This window comes from Camelus ferus, chromosome 1 (genome assembly GCF_009834535.1).
Source record: "Camelus ferus isolate YT-003-E chromosome 1, BCGSAC_Cfer_1.0, whole genome shotgun sequence".
NCBI classification, from domain to species: Eukaryota; Metazoa; Chordata; class Mammalia; order Artiodactyla; family Camelidae; genus Camelus; species Camelus ferus.
The window spans coordinates 6,350,910-6,369,859 of NC_045696.1; the positions used below are offsets into that span (position 1 = coordinate 6,350,910).

Sequence of the window (18,950 nt, forward strand, 5' to 3'; positions counted from 1 at the left end):
AGTTACTTTAATTCAAGAGTCTGCATTTTCAACCGGTTAATTGGGGCGCCAATAGCAATGACATATGTTTGGAAGGAGAAAATGAAACTATTCTGTTGAACAAATGAAGGTGGTTAAAAATCAGCAGGCGAATGGCTGCCATTAAACATCGTCGCCTATTAATGTGAAATAAGTTCCACCTGCAAAGTTTCCTTTTATGAGAAAGGAGCCGGGAGTGGGGCGGGGGGCTCGAGTCCTGTGTCCCAGGTGTGTGGCGGGTCTTGGGAGATGGGGCCCCAGTTGGCCTGGTCCCTGGGTGCCCTCCACGCCCCAGGACCAAGATGCCCGCCGCCCACGTGAAGCCACGCGGAGTCCGGCCACATCTGCATCCTGCCCGGGGCGGCGTGTCACACGGCCGTACACCGGGTCACACCTGCTGTGGCAATCCCAGGCCCGGGCAATTGATGTCTTTTTTTTTTTTTTAATTAAAAAAAAATTCTCCTGGCTGCATATCATCAAGAAAAACAACATTGTTTTCAGGGTCTCTTATCTCTCCACTCCCAAATATCCTGTTTCTTCGGGCTGGGCGGCCAGGACCAATAGAAACCTCTTCCTGCCATTGGCTGACTTCATTTCCCAGACTTAGCACAATCTCATCCGCTCTAAACAACCTCATCAAAACTCCTTTCTGGTCAGAGAGAAGCAATAATTATTATTAACATTTATTAGCGATCAATAAACGTGATTGCATTATGGCCAGCACGATTAAGGTAAGGAGAGGGCTCCTCTCACTTGGCAAAATCTTATGCTCGGTACTCTCTTTCTTTGGTTTCCTTTATCAACGCAGATAAGTTAGGATTGGGCAACACCCCCACTGCCACAATAGAGGACAACAAGATTTCCTTTGCACTGCCTAGTAAATTTCCTTTTTCCTACTCCAACCATCCGCAAGGCTTAAAAACTTCAAACTCAGAAAAAAATTGGGGTTTCTAAATTCACTGTTGAGTGCGGTGGATGACTTTTGCAAAAGCTTTCCAGAGCGCGTCTGAATTTTCCTGTTCTTTACCTCTGTCCCGGCGCCTGGATGTGTGTCTGCTGGAAGGCCATGGATGTGGAGAGGTTGGAGGGCAGGGGCAGAGAAAAAGATGGGCTTGGAAATGTTGGACTTTCGGATGTTCATGAGTGATTCCCTGGCATCAGGGGTGCCGGCCAGTCCCAACGGACATGGAGAGATACCTGGGCGAGTGGCGCTTTGTCATGGGACGTGCAAATGTTGACTTGATTTTTGGAACCTTCATGCGGAGAACGGAGCGTTCTCTTAACTCGAATGGTGGTAATTCGGTTTGTTTGGTTATGTATTTATCTTTAATAAAGTCCTTGCTCCTCTGCACTGTGAGTAAACTTTCTTCCTCGCGATGGCTGGTCTGTGGGAACGGGAGAGCTGTGGCCTGTCGCTTCTCTGTGCTCTGGAGTGTGGGGTCTCATGTGTTGATTTTTTCACTAATGTTTTTGGTTGATAGTGTAGAGAGATGAAGGTGGAGGTGAGTTCACATAGGTGGGAACGTAAATGTGGACTAGTTCCTGGATGTGAAGCCAATTTGGTGGTTTGTTCAAGTCAGAAGGGCAGAGTCCATGAAGTGCTGGTCTGTTGCAGTGTTTTCAAGGCCACCGTGCCTTGGTGACATTTGTAGAAATGAAGATAAAAAATCAGCACCGAAAACAGATACCGAAAGGAGGAAAAAGAAAGCTTTCTGGGTGGGATGTCTTTCTCTTTGCCGCATCTAGGTGAGAAGCCTTGGTTTTGTTTTCCTCAAGGGTTGTAGTTAATTAGAAGGCTCATGCATCTGGAAGTTTGCCCAGAATTGGGCCAAGACAGTTTCAAAAATCCTCCTTGGTTTGCTTTGAAATGTTTGTAGGAGAGGACTTAATGAATGCCTGTTGTCTAAACTGTGTTTCAGAAGTTCTGTTCAGTTTTTATTTCTCAATGTATGCTTTATTTTTCAAGGTATGTACAGTAATGTGTAAAAAATTCATGTATCAAGGAATCCAGTCTTACAGAGATGTTTCTTTCTTTGGCTTCAAGGATTAAAGTCTGTAAAAAAAAACCTACATAGAAAGGAATTTTAAAATCCGGGGTTTGACGTCTTTCAGCTACATGAACAGGAATTATTTGATTTTATAACCCCAAATGCTACCCTTTTAATTCCTATTTTTACCCTTACTTGTGTCCATATTTCACAGCAATTGAATCTAATGTTCTGTGTTAGATTTGGAAGAGCTTGAGTACCATGGTGTGTATGTGTGTGCGTATGTTTCAGAAAAGCCTGTGTATTGAAGGACACTGAAATAACAGACCATCCTTTAGAGTGTGAGGTACATTTTGCAAAACATACACATGTCATACTGTTTAAATTAAAGTATACATTTCTGAAGATATGAGGATGTTTTTGAAGCTTGCCTGTTTGGTGAATTTCAGGGTGGATTTGGAGAAAGTTTACATTTGTCCGGGTCGGACACTCCGTTTGCTTTAACATTTGATTCCACTGCATTATTGCTATGTTGTATACACCTCAAGAGGACTTTAAAAGTGACTTCAAGTGGACTCTTTTTAATCCCCTGTTAAAATAAAATAGCCCTTCTTTATAGGTAACTTCCTTTAAGATGGGTTCTGCTGGGCTCTCTGGATAAAGTAATGAGATGATTTTACAGACTTGTTTATAGAGTGGAAAAAAGGAGACCCAGTCTGTTGACTACAGTTTTAATTATGTTAGTGCAAAGCTCAAATTAGCATAGGGAAAATTACGGCTGTCCTTTGGAATTAGGAAACTTTCTGTCATACAGGCAATTTCCAGTCTCAAACGCACTCTGTTTTTTTCTTTTGTTGTTGTTGTTGTTTCAGTAAATAAATCAATTAGTTGCTCAAATATCAGCTGCATGAATTTGTCAAGTTGGGACTCCACATCTGAGTGACTTTTTTTTTCTTGGCATTAATATCTATCAGACCCTGTGAAGCACTAGGAAAACCTAAATGTTTTTATCCTGTCTTGATGATTCTCACCATCATTTTCCCTTGGAATTTTGGAAATGGGAACAAAGTGTTTCCACTGGAAGAAGTAAAGGAATTTTAAGAGCTTATGTGAGTTGTCCCCACTTATCTTTAATTGTCCGTGAATTTTAAGATCAGATGAAGAGTTTTAGCAAAAACGCGTAAGCGTCATAGGTGATGCTCCCGTATGCCAGTCACGGTTAGTTTGGAGCTTCCACCTGCTTTTGGACCAGCTGACAATCCCGAGGGGTGCCTCACACCCCCTTCCTTTTTCTCTCCACAAAACAGAGCTGCGTTTGCTTACAGACTCGAAGGAGCCAGTGGTTAGACTTGGAAAGTTAAGTTTTTGCTTCAGTTAGGATTTTTAATCCAATCTCCCAAAGATTTCCCTGCTCCTTTTTCCTATGCCTTGGGCCACTTGGGAAGTCTAATGAAGCCTGCCGTCCCTTCTCAGAAGAGTGCTTTGACATGCGGGAAAGGCAGTGCAGAGAATGAGGAGGGAAGCTCATTCTGCTGAAATCCAGTTCCATCCCTGGACTCTGTGGGTGGTCCGTGAACCCCAGGTGACATCCTCTGATCCTGGAACTTAAAGGTCTTTAGTCTTCAGGATGGGATTGTGGGGATTTTCCTTGATCACAGGTCGGGCACTGAAGGACCAGGGGAGAGCAAGTTGCAAACAGCAGCGTGAGTGGCGAGCATCTTAGGATCAGACAGGATATGGGAAGTTACTAACAAGGCTTCTGCGGGAGAACACCATTACTGTTTCAATTAGTTGTTTAAAGAGGTTACTTTCTTTGATGTGACGAGGTTGGAGGGTTTTGATAATCAGTACGATATCACTTATGTGTGGAGTCTAAGCTATACAACAAACGTGTGAATGTAGCAAAAAAGAGCAGATTCACTGACACAGAGAACAAACCGGTGGTTAGCCGTGGGGACAGGGATGGGGGAGGGGACCCACAGGGTGGGGGAGTAAAAGGGCAAACTGTTACGTGTAAAATAAGCTGCAAGGACATAGTGTACAACACAGGGAGTACAGGCAGCATTTTATAATAACTAGAAAGGGAAGATAACCTTTAAAACCTATGCATCACTCTACTGTACATATAATAGTGTACAGTAACTATAGTAGGAAAAAAGAATTAATTAAAAAATATAAGGCTTCCTTTATCTATTTTCTGCCTTGCACGTAGCAGGCACTCACAGAATATTTGTTATCATGTGTGAAGCCAGCTTATGTACAAGCTCAGGGTTATATGAAGGGAGTTCATGTCTTCGTAGGATGTTGATGGAGGTGATGGATGGGTTTAATGGCTCTAGACGCTTGAACTGTCCCCAACCCCTCAGCCTAAGTGCAGTTTGAAATGTTTCTTCCCTTGTTACTTGAGGGGACTCTGTGACAGCGGAAGGTGCAGAATACATGAAATACTGCTGTCCCACTATGTAAACGTCCTATTTCCAGAGCAGTCCCTATCTCCTGTCCTGGCTTAAAAGTGGAATTACGGGCCATTATTTTCAAATGACTTGGAACAGTGGGTGGCTCTGGACACTGTCTGTCCTCTTGGGGCTCAGCATGCTTCTCCCCAGCTCTCTGAGCCTGGGCACGCCAGCTCGGTGGCTGTGGAAAAGGAAATTGTGAAGGATAGAGTTTGTGGATAATTTATCCCATTAAATATGCTTACGTGGGACTACAGTGCTCTCAGGGCATGTTCTGAAAGTCTGAACCATTTCTTAATTATCTATGTTTTCTTTTTAAAAAATTTTAAAAAATTAATTAATTTTTAAACTTTTTAGTGGGGAGGTAATTAGATTTATTTATTTTTAATGGAGGTACTGGGGGTTGAACCCAGGACCTTGTGCATGCTAAGCATGCACTCTGCCACTGAACTATGCCCACCCCATCTATGTTTTCTTTAAAGTGATTATTTCATTAAAATTGTTTTTTTACAAAACAGATTTTTGCTGAAGTGCCCCCCCACACACATACACTTATTAACGTCTCTTGAAAAAGCATCTGTAAAAATAAAATACATTGATGGAACAACTGTTACTGGTGCCTTCAGAAAAAGAGGACTTCTGTGTTCAGAACTGCAGACTACAGGTTTCCTCTGTGGGGACCCAGAGCAGAACATCCCGCCTTGGCGTCCTGGTAACTTGGCAGGTGGATGATTGAGCGGCAGACACAGAGGAGAATCACAGCCGGGGAAGCCGTGGGAAAGTCAGAGCTGGAGGCTGTCCCTGGAGCGTACGACCTTCTGTGAGAAGAGTGTGTGACAGGGACAGTCTCCAGGCCTTTCTAGTGCTGGGGGCACACCTGCTGGGGGAGGATCTTTCCTTTAGGGCGGGGAACGCCTCCAGCGCAGCAGGGACCCGTCCTCCCCTCTTGTCCTGGCAGAACGGGGGACAGCTCTTCTCTGCCTGGGGATGCTGTCCGATCGCCCCTGAGGTTTCTTTTCTTATATTCTGTGGCCACAGACATACCTGCATTTGAAGCCTTCCTGGTCCTGTGACCCTGGGCGAGGGCCCTCACCTGTGTGACCCCCGTTTCCTCACCTGTGAGGTGGGAGCATGTGGCAGGTTCAGGGCGGTGGAGCCTCTGGTAGGTGCTCAGTACCTGGTCGAGGCCCTCAGACAATCCAGGTTGATCTCATCTTTCCTAAGAAATCGCATTGTCTTCTGGCCCTGCTTGGAGTTCTGTCTGTCTTCCATTTACCCGGCTTCAGCTGTGAAGCCCAGAGACAATGTGACTCTGTTCTCTTTCTTCTGAAGAGACGGGGAGAATAACAGGCCGCTTCTGCGTGCAAATATCGCAGCCTCCCAGCCAGGGCGGGGTACACGGGGGCCAGGGGAGGTCGGGGGTGGGGTGGTTGGGGGTAGCTCAGAAGGGTCCCTGGGTAAGGGTGTAGTGGGACAGGTAATAAACCCGTGGGCAGGAGAGCAACTCGGGGGCCCCTGAAAGGCACGGCTGGTCAGAGGGTTGGTTTCGTCCTGTTTTGAGGGTGGAGGTTGTTGGCTGTGTTACTGACGGAAGGCAGAGGCCTGAAAAGGCATCTTGTTCCTGATTAGGGCTGGAACCCGGCTACTGGTATACCTCCACTGGCCTAGCCTCTCCTTCAATTTGAGAAATGCATCTTGTTGTTTTGTACAAATTAGAGTAATAAAACATTCTCACTGTAGAGAAAATGAAAAAAAGAAATCATTACAAAAATCAATAGAAATTGCTCCTACTCCTAACCAGCTAGAGAAAAAGCACCAACATTTGGTGTGTGTCTCCCTACTGTCTGTCTGTCCTCTTGTCTGGCTGACCATCCTGCTTTCTCAGTTAACGTTGTTTAACACACATTTCCCCGTGTCACTAAAATTTTTTGATAAGCAGAATTATATTCCATCTAAAATAAGCATTATTATTTATATAACCAACATCCTGTTGTAGGAAATAATATTGCTTTCAGTTTTTCACTAGTTACATTGCAATGCACTCTATACAATTTGTTAAAAATGTGTTTTATTAGTATTGGAGCTTAGCAAAGACCAGTGGGTATATATATATTTTTTTAAGTCACTCAAATTTAAATATTTGCCAGTTAAAAAAAGATGGCCAGTTTACTCTCTAGAAAGGCTGTACCAGTTCCCACTTCCAGCCCTTAACCAGTTCCACTGCACTCACAACAGCTCTTGAGTATTTAACTCTGAATCTTTGCCATTGCAACAGGCAAAAATGGAGTCTCATTTTTATTTGTATTTCCATAATTATACTGTTTCATTACTTTTTTTTTTTTTTTTTTTTTTTTGCTGTGAACCTATTTCAGCTAGTGGCCACTGTGACCTCTGGATCTTTTTCTTAGTTATACTTTCATTCCCTGTTTGATCACGTTTATTTCCCACATATTTCCCCTATTGGATTTGGCAGAGGCACGCTTTATAAAGGTTAAGATTATTGCTCATTCTGTCCACTCCTGTGCTTCGTCCTCTCTCTTGTGAGCACGTTCCCCCAGCTCTGCTCGTGTTTGTGGCCGTGACTCTGTCTACTTTTGTAAACCACAGAACTTGTACTGTTGTGATAGTCTGTCCACCTCTTTTGTGTCCTCGACAGAGACTGGCAAAGTGTTGGGATTCAATAAATATTTGTTGAGACAATACTTTTTGATTAAAATCCTTTTAAGTTGTAAAGAGAAGGTTCAGGTATCAGTAATATAATCATCATTGCAGATTTTAAGTCAATGTGTTTCTTCAGAGATGGTTCTAATTACATACAAATTAATTAAATAGAATTAAATTGCTGTTGAAAGGAGCATAGAAAAAACGTTTGTAAAAGGCAGTTGTGTCTTGAGTTCATGATCCAGATGAAGTCATTCTCATAACGACTAGTTCCATTATTTGGGGAGGGGTGCTGGGGAGGCAATTAGGTTTATTTATTTACATATTAATTCTGCCATTCTTTATTATGATGAACAAATAGAACTTTCTATCATGTGAATTTCTCTTGTTCTGATACCTGTATCTTTCAAAAAGCAAAAATCTTAAATACTTACTTATTTTTAATGGAGGTACTGGGGATTGAACCCAGAACCTTGTGTGTGCTAAGCAGGCACTCTACCACTGAGCGCTACCCTCCCCACTGCGGCTCATTCTCTGCCAGGCTCTGTGCTGGAATCTCACAGCATCTCAGGAGATGCTCACCGCAGCCTGAGTCCTGGTGCTTTCTGTCTGGATGAGGAGAGAGGACTACAGAGGCTAGGGAACTTGCTCAAGGCACACAGATGTCTTTGCTTCCCTTCAACTTATCATCATACGATGTCTATTTTCCCTGCTATTTGCCCTTGCTCCAAATATTAAATTACTATGCAGGAAAAAGAAAGCAATGTATTAAATGATACAGTGATACCTTAAATAATGAAATTTATTGTAACTGGCTAACTCACATTCTCACTCTTGTGTGAAAAACCCCATTGGCCACAACGATTATTTTCTTGGTGACGAATCTAGATAAAGAACTAGAAAATGCAAAAGCTAAAACTCTAGCACCCAATTCTCTCTGCTTGGTGACAAGAATTCTGTCCATATTTGGCAATAGTCACGGGACAGAGGTTCCAGAGGCCAGAGCGGCTGCTGATTTAAGTTCCCTCACCCCAAGGATCCACTTCCTTGGCCTCATCTCTGAGTTTTCCATGAGGCCTTACAAAGGCTTTCAGCAGGGCTGTTCATGGAATTAAACTCCGGGAAGGATGATAATCCGCTGTTGGGCACAGATAAGTACTGAGACATTTAGAAAAGAAATGCCAAGGCCAAGCACAATTATTTATTTTTAAAGCCACATCATAATCCAATCATAACATTCACATGAAGGCTGTTACTTCAAATGGTTTTGTCTGAGACAATGCATGTCAGATTCTGGAGAATAAAATAATGTTTCTAACATATTATGCAGAGGATTCACACTCCTGAATCTAATACAGTGGGTTTTCAATCATTCTACCTTGATGATTTAACATCTTTCTCTTCGTTATAAAATTACAGTACAGCACATTGTCTTTTTCATTTAACAATACTGACACAGTCAGCACTGAAGAGAATCTCCCGTCCCCCCTTCCACCTCCCCTCTCCAACCCCATCCACATGGTCCCCAAATCCGTGAATTCAAATCATCAGCCAATAGCAACTTCACCATCCCATTCTCTTTGGATCCCTTTGGGTCTTATTGAGTTTTATTTTATTTTTTTTAATTCTTATTTTTTAGTGAAGTGTAGTCAATTTACAATGTTAGTTTCATGTGTACAGCAAAGTGATTCAGTTACACACATACATACATATTTAGAGTTCAGATTCTTTTCCATTAAATGTTATTCGCTGTGCCCTACAGTAGGTCCTTGTTTATTTATTTTATATACAGCAATGTGTCTCTATTAATCCCAACTCCTAATCCCTTCTATTTTTTAAAGTTAACTGTATGCATGTGATGTTCACCTTTGAGGAAGAGGAAGCAGTTGAAACAACCCTTCAGAATTTGTCAACACAATTAGTTTGTGTCTCAATTTGAGGTAGATTTCCCAAGAGGTTGCTCCAAGCCCAAAAAAAAAAAAAAAAGTATGTGGTCTTAAATTGCAAAGTCCCCTCAGGATCTGTGTTGTGTGGAGGTGTTGTTACCTGGTGTTCCAGAGAGCACCAGAAGCACGCAGGTGCACAGAGCACAGCCCGCGTTTATCTGATGCCCGGGGAGGGACTTGATACTCTGTTTCTTCTCTGCATCCTTAAAATAACCTCTGTGGGGAAAGGATTGGTCTTATCTTGCTCACAAGGAAAGGGAGGCGTAGAGGCGAGGCTGGACTGAGAGCTGGGGGCTGGGGCTTCAGCATGCATTCAGTGAGACCTCAGCAGGTGAGCGCACCTGTCCTGGCTTTAGTTCCTTCTTGAGGAAATGGGACCGCTCTTCCTGGCTTTCCACCCGGAGGAGTCACTCACCTTGTGATGTCTGGCTATTTCCATTCGTAAAAGGGAGTCACCACTAGTGTAATCCCATCACACTCCTTCTAGGACTGTGATGGGATTAACCAAGTTGGAATTGTATGGAGCACATCCGAGGTCCTTAATATTTGTTAGCTAATGTGATTATTCACAGGAGTCCAGTACACTTTCCTTCTAGAAATAAAATGAGGAACCCCACAAAAGATAACCCCCTCAATTTCTCCCACAGGTTGTGAATTGATTCTTTTTTTTTTCCAAGCAGCCAGTTTTCCTCTGATTAACATGTTCTTTCTCTTTATTAAGAAATAAAAACTCTTGCTGCAGAGTGAGTTCTCAGTTAGTCACAGGACTTTGCATTGTTTGTGACGGTGCCCAGGGAGGCTTGCTGCTGAATTGGCCTGCGCTTCTGCACGGCCCGCCCTGGAGAAGACCTCTGGGGTCTCGCTACCCTCTGCTTCTCTCTCTGTTTCTCAGTCTCACACTCCTTCCTGCCCCTTTCTTTCTCTTTGCAAGAGTTAACAACCCAACGGGAGCTTTTAAACACAGCAAGGACAACAGTGAGGGTGAGGAGGACTTCCCGAACATCTTCAATGCTCAGGGGTTCGCCTGGAACCTGCTTCCATTCACCCCACGCTGCCTCTCATAGGTGCCCAGTCAGTTCTCTCATCCCAGGGCACCTGGGACAGTGCAAGCTTTTCATCTGGAGTAAAGAAATAAAGAGAAGATTGGCAGCAGACTCTGCCTGCTCCAGGCGCGAGTCTCAAAAGCGGTAGCCACAAGTCTCCATCTGAGTTCCGTCTTTAATTTCATCTTGTGTGAACTCCTAGCACTAGAAGCATGTTAATATCCGCATATAAAATAAGAATATTGCCCCAGGTCAAGGACAAGTGACTTTCTGGATTAACCATTCCATTGATTTAAATTAACTGGGAAGTCTTGCTGACTTGACCTGTTCAGCCAAAGACCGTGACTCCATTAAGCCTGCGAGAGAGGAGGAGAAGTAAGACGGACCCTCCAAGAGCAGCATCCCAGCCAAGAAAACCGTGCTTTGTTCTTGGGCATCCCTGAGAGACAGGCTTCTGTTCTACCCAGAAAACTGTTCCCATTGACTCACTCATTCTTGGAAGCACAGTCATATCACAGGCAGTTTTGATAAGAAGCTGGTTATGAAATGAGCGCACATATATTTTTTTTAAGCCTTGTTTTTTGGACATGGAAAACATCTTTTTTTAGACCACATGTTTACTGCTTTGGTAAACAGTAAAATGCTGCTGTAGCAATTACCTTGAGGATAAAGGGTTTGTAGACAGATATTTCCTGCGTTCACTTCCTACACAGATAGCCAGCCCGACCAGGGGCGCACCGACGCAGGAAAGGCTCCCAGTGGAAACTTCCTCTGCAAATGCACGGTCTGTTTATTCACTATCTCCCCACCAGAGCGAATGAGCCTATTGCTACAGATTTTCTGGCGGAACTCTCTATCTTGAAGTAGGTGGAAATACAGCATTTCGGTAATGGCTTTAGTCCCTTGTTCTCAGCCTTGGTCTTCGCTGGTTTGTGGGGAGACGAGTGTAACTCGATTAGACAGTGTCAGTGAGCAAGTCTTGAGCCCTGAGGGCATCTCAGTCTCCTTTGAATCCTGGAGAATGATTCATGAGTCTGCTTTTGTCTTTGTTGAAAAATAAGCCTCTTTGAGATCCAATTGGAGGGTTTTTCCCCCCTGTGGTTATTTAGCATAAAGGTCATTTTAGATTTTGCTTTCTTTGGCCAAGCAGAGATCACCCGATTTGGGTACAGAAATCTCAGTGCGCAGATTGTTCTCTGCCGATTTTACACCAGTTATTAAATTCCAGTGAAGGCATTGTTTAGGTCCTTTGAACCAAAGCAAATAAAACCACAACACACCAACACTGAACAATAGGGAATCATCAATTTTCCATCTACAGGATATGTCCTTACCAACTGGCCCCTTTGTAGGGGAAAGAAAATATATCAAGTCAACAAACAGTAACACTGAACAATAAACTAAACAAAATAAATAGCACCTGAAAGGCAGTCAGCTCCCGCCCTGGCAACGCTCCAAGTAGCGATGTTTACATGCTCTAAGCATGGAAACCGACGGCTCCACCCAGATCTCCTGCGGGTCCCTGAAGTAATGAGAAGACTGAGCCCCTGTTCATTGCTGGGTCACTTCGTGCCAGGGGACCTCCCTGATCAGAAAGCACCTGTGAGCTTTGCGTCACAATGGACGAGAGGATAGACAGTGTCCGACGGCGAGCCTCCCTCCAGAGCGTGTCCCATAGGTACTGCTGGCTGTTGAGCGGGGGAGGCAGGGACAACATCTGACCTGAGGGGCTGCCAGCTGTGGCCGGGGGTAGTCCTGCCTCAGGAAGGTCCTAGTACACGAACGCACTCCGGTGATTCTATTTACACAGTCACTCGGCACGTATTCTGGTGGAATTGACATGCAATTGCCCCAAGCGGCATTTTTCTTTTCAAGACTCATTTGTTTGTGGGCTTTTGCTCATCTGGTGGGAAGACCCTGTCACATGTCAGGAGCCTCCTGTTTGAATGCAGGTCTTTCTTCCTCCGCACCTGTTCCCCCTCCACCTTTATGGTGCAGTTTTGTTACCTTTTGGTGAAACTGCATGAAGCATCTCCCTACAAGCTTCCTTCCCGATGCTGCCTTCCGCCACTTCTGCTTTTTTTTTTTTTTTTTTGCAAAATGACTTCTCTGATCTCCTCAGTCTGTATGGGTGCTGGTGCCACGGGGGTCACAGTGGTGTGGTGCTGGTGCCGGGCTGCAGCACTGGGAGACTCGTTTCTGGTGCGGGACGGAGCCCTGAGAGCATCCTCTCTGAAAGTCACCACTGCTTGCCCGAGGATAGTGGACGGTTTTTGTTTTCTTTAGCCTGAAGTGAATACAGGTTCAGTATATTCACTGGATAACGTATCGTTTAAACAACAAAACAGTAATAAAACCTTTGCTCTTTTCTCCTGTTTCAGAAACAATTATTGTAGGGGTTTAAAAAATAATTTAGAAAAGGAAGTTAAATTCATTGATATCACCCCATCAAGGGTCTGCTAAGGCTTGATTCTTTTTGGATTCTTTTGTCCTTTTTCCATGTACATAGGCATATTCTTTAAAAAGAATCATAGAATTCGAGACATTAGACTCATTTTAATAGTCCCTTCCACTGCCTTTTTCTCCAGGATAGTGAAGAAAAGAGTGAGGGCTGAGCTTTTATGATCCCCTCTAGAGATTAAGGCCCCATGTCCCTTCCTAAGGACCCAGTGTCTTATTACGAAGCAGGACCAGACAACCGGGGAGGACCCCTGTGCCAGCGTTTCCTAGCAAGGGCCCTTCACTTTTCTGTGCCCCGGTTTCCTCATCTGGAGACTAGCTCTAATAACAATAACAACACCTGCTTCTTGGTGGTGGTGCAAGGATCAGATAGCTCAGTACGTGTCCTTGCTTGAACAGTGATGTGTTCTCATGTGCTGGTGTGCGCTCTTTTTTGGTTACTAATCCTGGTCTGATTCTTAATTTACTCTCTTGTCTTACTTGCTTTTCCTGAAGTGATCAGTTCTTGATTGTGTTCACCTCTATTCATCTTTTAAGAAAATTCTTATGTTTTATTGAAGTGTAGCCAGTTTGCAATGTTAGTTTCAGGTGCACAGCAAAGTGATTCAGTTATACATATACATACACGTATGTATTTTTTCAGTTTCTTTTCCATTACAGCTCATTACAAGAAATTGACTGTAGTTCCCTGTGCTGTACATCTGTGCATCTTTTCAATGGATTCCTCAAACACACTTTGGATATATATAGCTTCTTCTGAAGAGATGAAAGTGTTTCCCTGCGTTACTGGTTTCTTTCTTGTACCGTTCCTTTGAGGAGAGTGGAGTAGACACTATGGAGTCTCCACTGCGAGTCCATTTAGGAGTTCACGCAACACGTTAACCAAACTTTCAGCAGCTGAGCTCAGCTGCATTTTTATGAGCCCAGAGAACCAATAGTTTTGAGGATCCCAAAAGAAAACCAAGGTGGAGGGAGGGCTGCAAGACGCTCACTGTCTCCTCGCCAGCCTTTTCCCAGGTCTGTGCCAGTGAATGAGTGAATGAATGAGTAAATGAATGCGTTCTTGCAGTGGGGGGTCACAGCTGGTCTCTGGAGGGGTCCTCATGCGGAAGGCATCAAGTGTTATTTTGAACCACGTGAATTATCCTATTGCTAGTTAATGTCTATGACTAGGAATCTGTGAAACCCACTGAAGACCAGAAACTCTCAAAGCACTGCTTGTTAAAGTTCACCACTTTATGCTGAAGTCACATGGCTGTCATCATGTAATAGTTTATCTGTGCTGACCACACCTGGTAAGCAGCCGGCCTTTAGTAAACGTCTATTCAGTAAATGAATATCTGCCTGGGTGATAAATGCATGAATGCGTGCATTAATTACTGAGGTGGTACCTGATGGCATCATGGAGAACTATTTCATTTCATTCAGTGAGTGACTATTGACTTCTTGTATGCAAAGCAGTATGTTTTTTGCCCCCTAGAGGTTAGGAGAGAAGTTGTACGTGTTGATCAGAAGACAGAATTCTCCCTATGTCTGGGGACTAACATCTTGGGTGCCCCTGTATCTCATCTGAAGGCATTATGTGTCCTAAAGAACCCAGCTGTGCTTGGGAAGCTGGGATGACCATGAGGCTGCCCAGCACCTACTGGGGTTTTTGAACATTTGTGTGCACATGCCCGAGAAATGCATGTGTCTGTGCTGGGGCCATGGATGGAGATGCTTCCATCTGCAAGGTAAAAGCAGAGATGCAGTTCTCAGAGCCTGCATGTCGTTACCTGCCACTTGTCCAGATGAGGCAAAACCAAGCAGCAGTTTTGCTTTGACTGAGTGAGGACACCTGCAAGTATTTATCCAAGGTGTGCAGTGGGTCATTAAATGTTCAGCTGTAACAACCCACTATGCAGAAGGTCCTCCTGGGCACCACGGAGTGAAGGTCATGTTTAATGGATTACGGGGGGCACCATTTCTTTCCCCTCTTTGGTTACTGCACTCGCTCCTTAGAAATTTCAGTGAAGCTGTAACGTGATCTCTTCTACACGTCTGCTGATATCCAAGGGACTGGTTCACACTGAGGGTTTCCATGTTCACTGGTGAGCCAGGCAGCTCTTCCAGTGCTGTGATTAGTTTATAAATGACATCTGCAGTGGATATGACGTGGGAGAGCATTTTCAGAAATAGCTAAGTTCCGTATATGTAATTGCAAGGTAATCTGCTTTATGAGAAAGGTCGACCTGAACAACCAACTTATCTAAGCCAGATCATAAAATCAGGTTCCCTACCGAAATCTTAAGTTTAGTGAATGTATTATTAACTTAATAAGCTTTACTGGTCAAAGTACTATGTATAAGCCAAGGAAAATGTCATCTTAAATAAAACCTACAGAATTTGGTTCTCTTTTGTAAGATTTTTTTTAAATGAAGCATCAACCTAATAATTTTTCAATCTAGTAATTTAAGAGTTTGGCTCACTGTTATTTCTCCAGCACCTAGAGCATAAAGTGTGGCTCACACGTATTTGCTGAATGAACGGACACAAGAATAAATGACCAAATGTGCCTCAGAGTCTTTCCCCGAGGGAAGCACGTCTTCAGCAGAATATATGATTAGAAGAGGTCGGACTTGGGTCCTCTCCTAGTAAACACTGCAATCCAGTTTTTAAGGGGTTGAAGAGGAGGAAGCAATGTTTATCTGGGAGTCAAAAGTTGGAATAAAATTGGTCATTGAGGAGTCCAGTGTTTTTCAACCCAATTATCCTTTTGAAAATTTATTTTTCATTTTTTTATTGAATTTTGCAATGTGTTAATTTCTGGTGTATAGCACAGAGATTCAGATATATGTATATGTGTGTGTATGTGTATATATATACACACCTTTTCATATTCTTTTCATTATAGGCCATTATAAGGTATTGAATATAGCTCCCTGTGCTCTACAGTAGGACCTGGTTGTTTATCTGTTTTATATATAGTAGTTAGTATCTACAAATCTTGAACTCCCAATTTATCTTTCCTCTCTCTTCCCCTCTGGTAACCATAAATTTGTTGTCTATGTCTGTGAGTCTGTCTGTTTTGTAAATAAGCTCATTTGTGTCTTTTTTTTTCCTAGATTCCACATATAAGTGGTATCATATTGTATTTTTCTTTCTCTTTCTGGGCTTACATCACTTAGTATGATGATCTCCAGGTCCATCCATGTTGCTGCAAATGACATTTTATTCTTTTTTCTGGCTGAGTAGTATTCCATTGTATATGTATACTATAACTTCTTCAGCCCAATTATCCTTTGGATCAGGAAACTTAATTATCTTTAGGATAATTAAAAGGCACTCTTAAGAGAACTAGGATTTTGTTGAGGAAAATACACACATGACACAATCATAATTTGACCAATTTCTCCACAAGTGTTGCTTAGAAAAACATCCTAAAGAAATTAGGTTTTAATTCCCATTGGCTATTTTTCTTTTTTTCTCTTCAACTTCTAACATTCTTTTCAAACAAATATTGAGAGATTTAAAGATGTTTGGTGAAATACCTTCCCACCTGATGATGACTTTCATTAGAATCTGAACAGACGTTTTTCCCTCAGTGGTACAAGAGACACATTTTCCTAAGCAGAAAAATCAGGGCGTGATTAGACAAAGGTGTTCACGTGAAAAGTTTTACAAAATTAGAGTTACTCTGAAAGATTCAGGCTCTCTGGTTGCTGTAGCCCGGGCATCAGCTCAAGCTCTTGTGGAAACTGTACTGACTGTAAGGCAAATAGTGGGCTACACAATGCTCTGAAGTGACAAATTTGTTGTTAAAAACAGCACCCGCAGGTAGTGGATTAGTCCCCTAGAGTTGCGGGGCTTCAAACTAGAGATGTATTCTCTCAGAGTTTAGGAGGCCTGAAGTCCAAAATCCAGGTGTCACAGGACTGGTTCTGGAGGCTCTGAGAGAACCACTCCAGACCCCTCTCCCACCTTCAAGTGGTTGCCTAAATCCTTGCCTCTCTCGGATTGTAGCCACATCACTTCCATCTCTGCATCTGTCTTCACGTCACCTTTTCTCTGAGTCTCTGTCCTTTTTGGTCTCTGATGAGGATGCTCTCAGATTTAGGGTCTGCGCTAACCTAGTACAACCTCATCTCAGTCCTCACCCTAGTTACACCTGCAAAAGCCCCATTTTCAAATAAGGTCCCCTTCCGAGGTTCCAGGTGGGCTTGGGGGCCACCCTTCAGGCAGGAAGGAGACAGAGCAGGTTTCAAGGTGCAGCTTCCCCTCCACATGTTGCTTGCCGCTGAGAAGAGCAGGTACGTCTCAGTGATAAATGCTAACGACTGAAGTGCCAGGGCTGGGCTTCTTACCTTCATGCTTAGGTAGAAATCACTCACGTGTCAATACCATTTTGGAATTCGTCAATACGATTTGTTTCACTGGAAAAAAAATACACAGCTTCACAGACTGAATGTCAGCCATTACATCGTTAAGTGCAGGATGGCGATCAAAACTAAAAATCACTGTAAGGCAAAGTGTTTACTCTGCAACCGTTCGGTTTCACAAGATATTGAGGCTGATGCTGTGGTTGCCCTTATCTCATCGTTTTGCGCCGTGCGTGTCGAGAACTGCAACAAGGTTAGGGCAGCCCGAGCCGGCTCCTCAGAGTCACGTGGGGACTTAAGCAGCCGGTCACCCGCATCCTGTCTCCCGGCTCTGAGGGGTTGCCTGCAACCCTTGCCTTAGACTGGAGCTGCAGCACCTGCGTCTCTGCATGTCTCTGCATCACCTTTACATCTGCTGTCTTCACATCACCTTTGTCTCTGAGTCTCTGTCCTTTCTGGTCTCTTAGAAGGATGCTTTCAGATTTAGGGTCTGCGCTAACCTAGTATGATCTCATCTTGTGAGATGAGTCTAGACTGATGGGTGAGTCTAGACTGATGGGTGAGTGTGCCGTTTACATCCTATAAAACAGTGATTCACGTGCCCTTTTTCATCACCTCTTTGAGTTGAACCTGCACGCTCCTGAGGCATAAAATGACCTCATAAACTGCATTACCAACTGGCCTGAAGGTTCCGTTTTTGTCTTCTGGCTGTACTATCTGCAGAGGTTATAATACATGGAGGATTTGGAACCAGAAACACGAACGGCCCCTAAACATTCTGCTCTTATGTCTTGTGAAAAGGATCTGACCCTAAGTTAAAAAAAAATTGAACTTTGTCTTATCACAGATGATGAAGGCTCTGCAAGATTTTCTTGGGAAAGAAATGCCAATTTGAATTGACCCAGTCAGGGGCTTTGGTCACATTTGTGCATGTCCTTGTCAACTTCAAGTACACATGATGGTCACTCTGGGATGAAAAGTTGGGCTAGAGCTCATCTCCACCTGGTCTTAGGCTAAGACACCGAAAGCTCCCAGGGTGACTGGGAGAACCGGACCAGTGGAACCCCTTCCTAGCATCAGCTAGGAGGCAAATGCAGACGTGGTCTGTTCTCCGTGACGAGGGAGTCAGTCCACGTGCTCTCCTCTCGCAGCTCCCGCTCCCGGGGGTAAGGATGTTCTTACCCACGGATGGCAGGAGAAGGCACGTGTGAAGCAAATAAGTGCACACCCTGGAAGCAAGACCTCGAGGCGGGGGTAGCCTGTCCTTTTGCAGTAACACCTCCCCATGTGACATGTGCCCTCTGCTGTGACACTGTCTCATGCTGTTTCTAGAGGCCAGTCCAGAGACAGCACAGGAGATACACTCCATGGAGACTCAGCCCTGCTGTGGCCCCGCAGACACCCCTCCCTCCCCCCGCCGAGGCCTCGCACATCGTGACTTATCCATGGGAAGACGAGCAGCTAGGTTCAAAGGAGAGATAAGACGTAATGTTAGGATGGACTGTTTGAGGGGGCTGTCTTTGATCATCATCAAGTCTAGATTAAAATCTCGGGAGAGTGGATTTGCTTAGAACAAGCTAAATGAATGTTTTCCCTCCCTTTTATTCTTTTCTTCTTATTTTTAAAAATCTGAGTTACAGTCACACCAGCAGACAGGTTAGTCATGCAGAATATCTGCCCCTCATAGTACTTTGTATATGGACTTAAATATTTTTCTTGTTGAAATGCTGTACGTGGGGTATATTTTGCACCCACCTGGGTTTTTTAGCCAGTTCTAAGCTTTCAGGGCTCTTAGCCTTTACCGATTTATTGTTGATATCCTGCAAATAAACAACCTAGTGACTCAGTGTAAACTGATGCTAAAGAAAGCTATTGCCTGAGTGAGACGTCAGATGGCCTCAGAGATTCCTCTTCAGTGTTGTCAAAGTTATTTTCAACCGTAGGTAGCAGATTTCCTAACCACTCGGTATTTTAGGTGCGCCAGCTTGGTTAGCTCAATTGGTTACAGCACATGCTGATA

The 18,950-nt window shown here is 43.8% G+C and overlaps 1 protein-coding gene across 4 annotated transcripts in view; it reads left to right on the plus strand.

The window, feature by feature from the left end:
• ERG (ETS transcription factor ERG) overlaps positions 1-18,950 on the plus strand; it is a 176,615-nt gene that overhangs the window by 71,051 nt on the left and 86,614 nt on the right. For 3 of the 4 annotated variants that reach the window (XM_006193433.2, XM_014566628.2, XM_014566629.2), the window contains exon 1: positions 603-749. The exons of the other annotated variant lie outside the window; for it this stretch is intronic. In XM_006193433.2, the coding sequence (XP_006193495.1) occupies positions 732-749 (18 nt within the window). In that variant the 5' untranslated portion in view covers positions 603-731. Of the gene's footprint in view, positions 1-602; positions 750-18,950 lie in introns of those variants that run through there. 4 annotated transcript variants of the gene reach the window in all.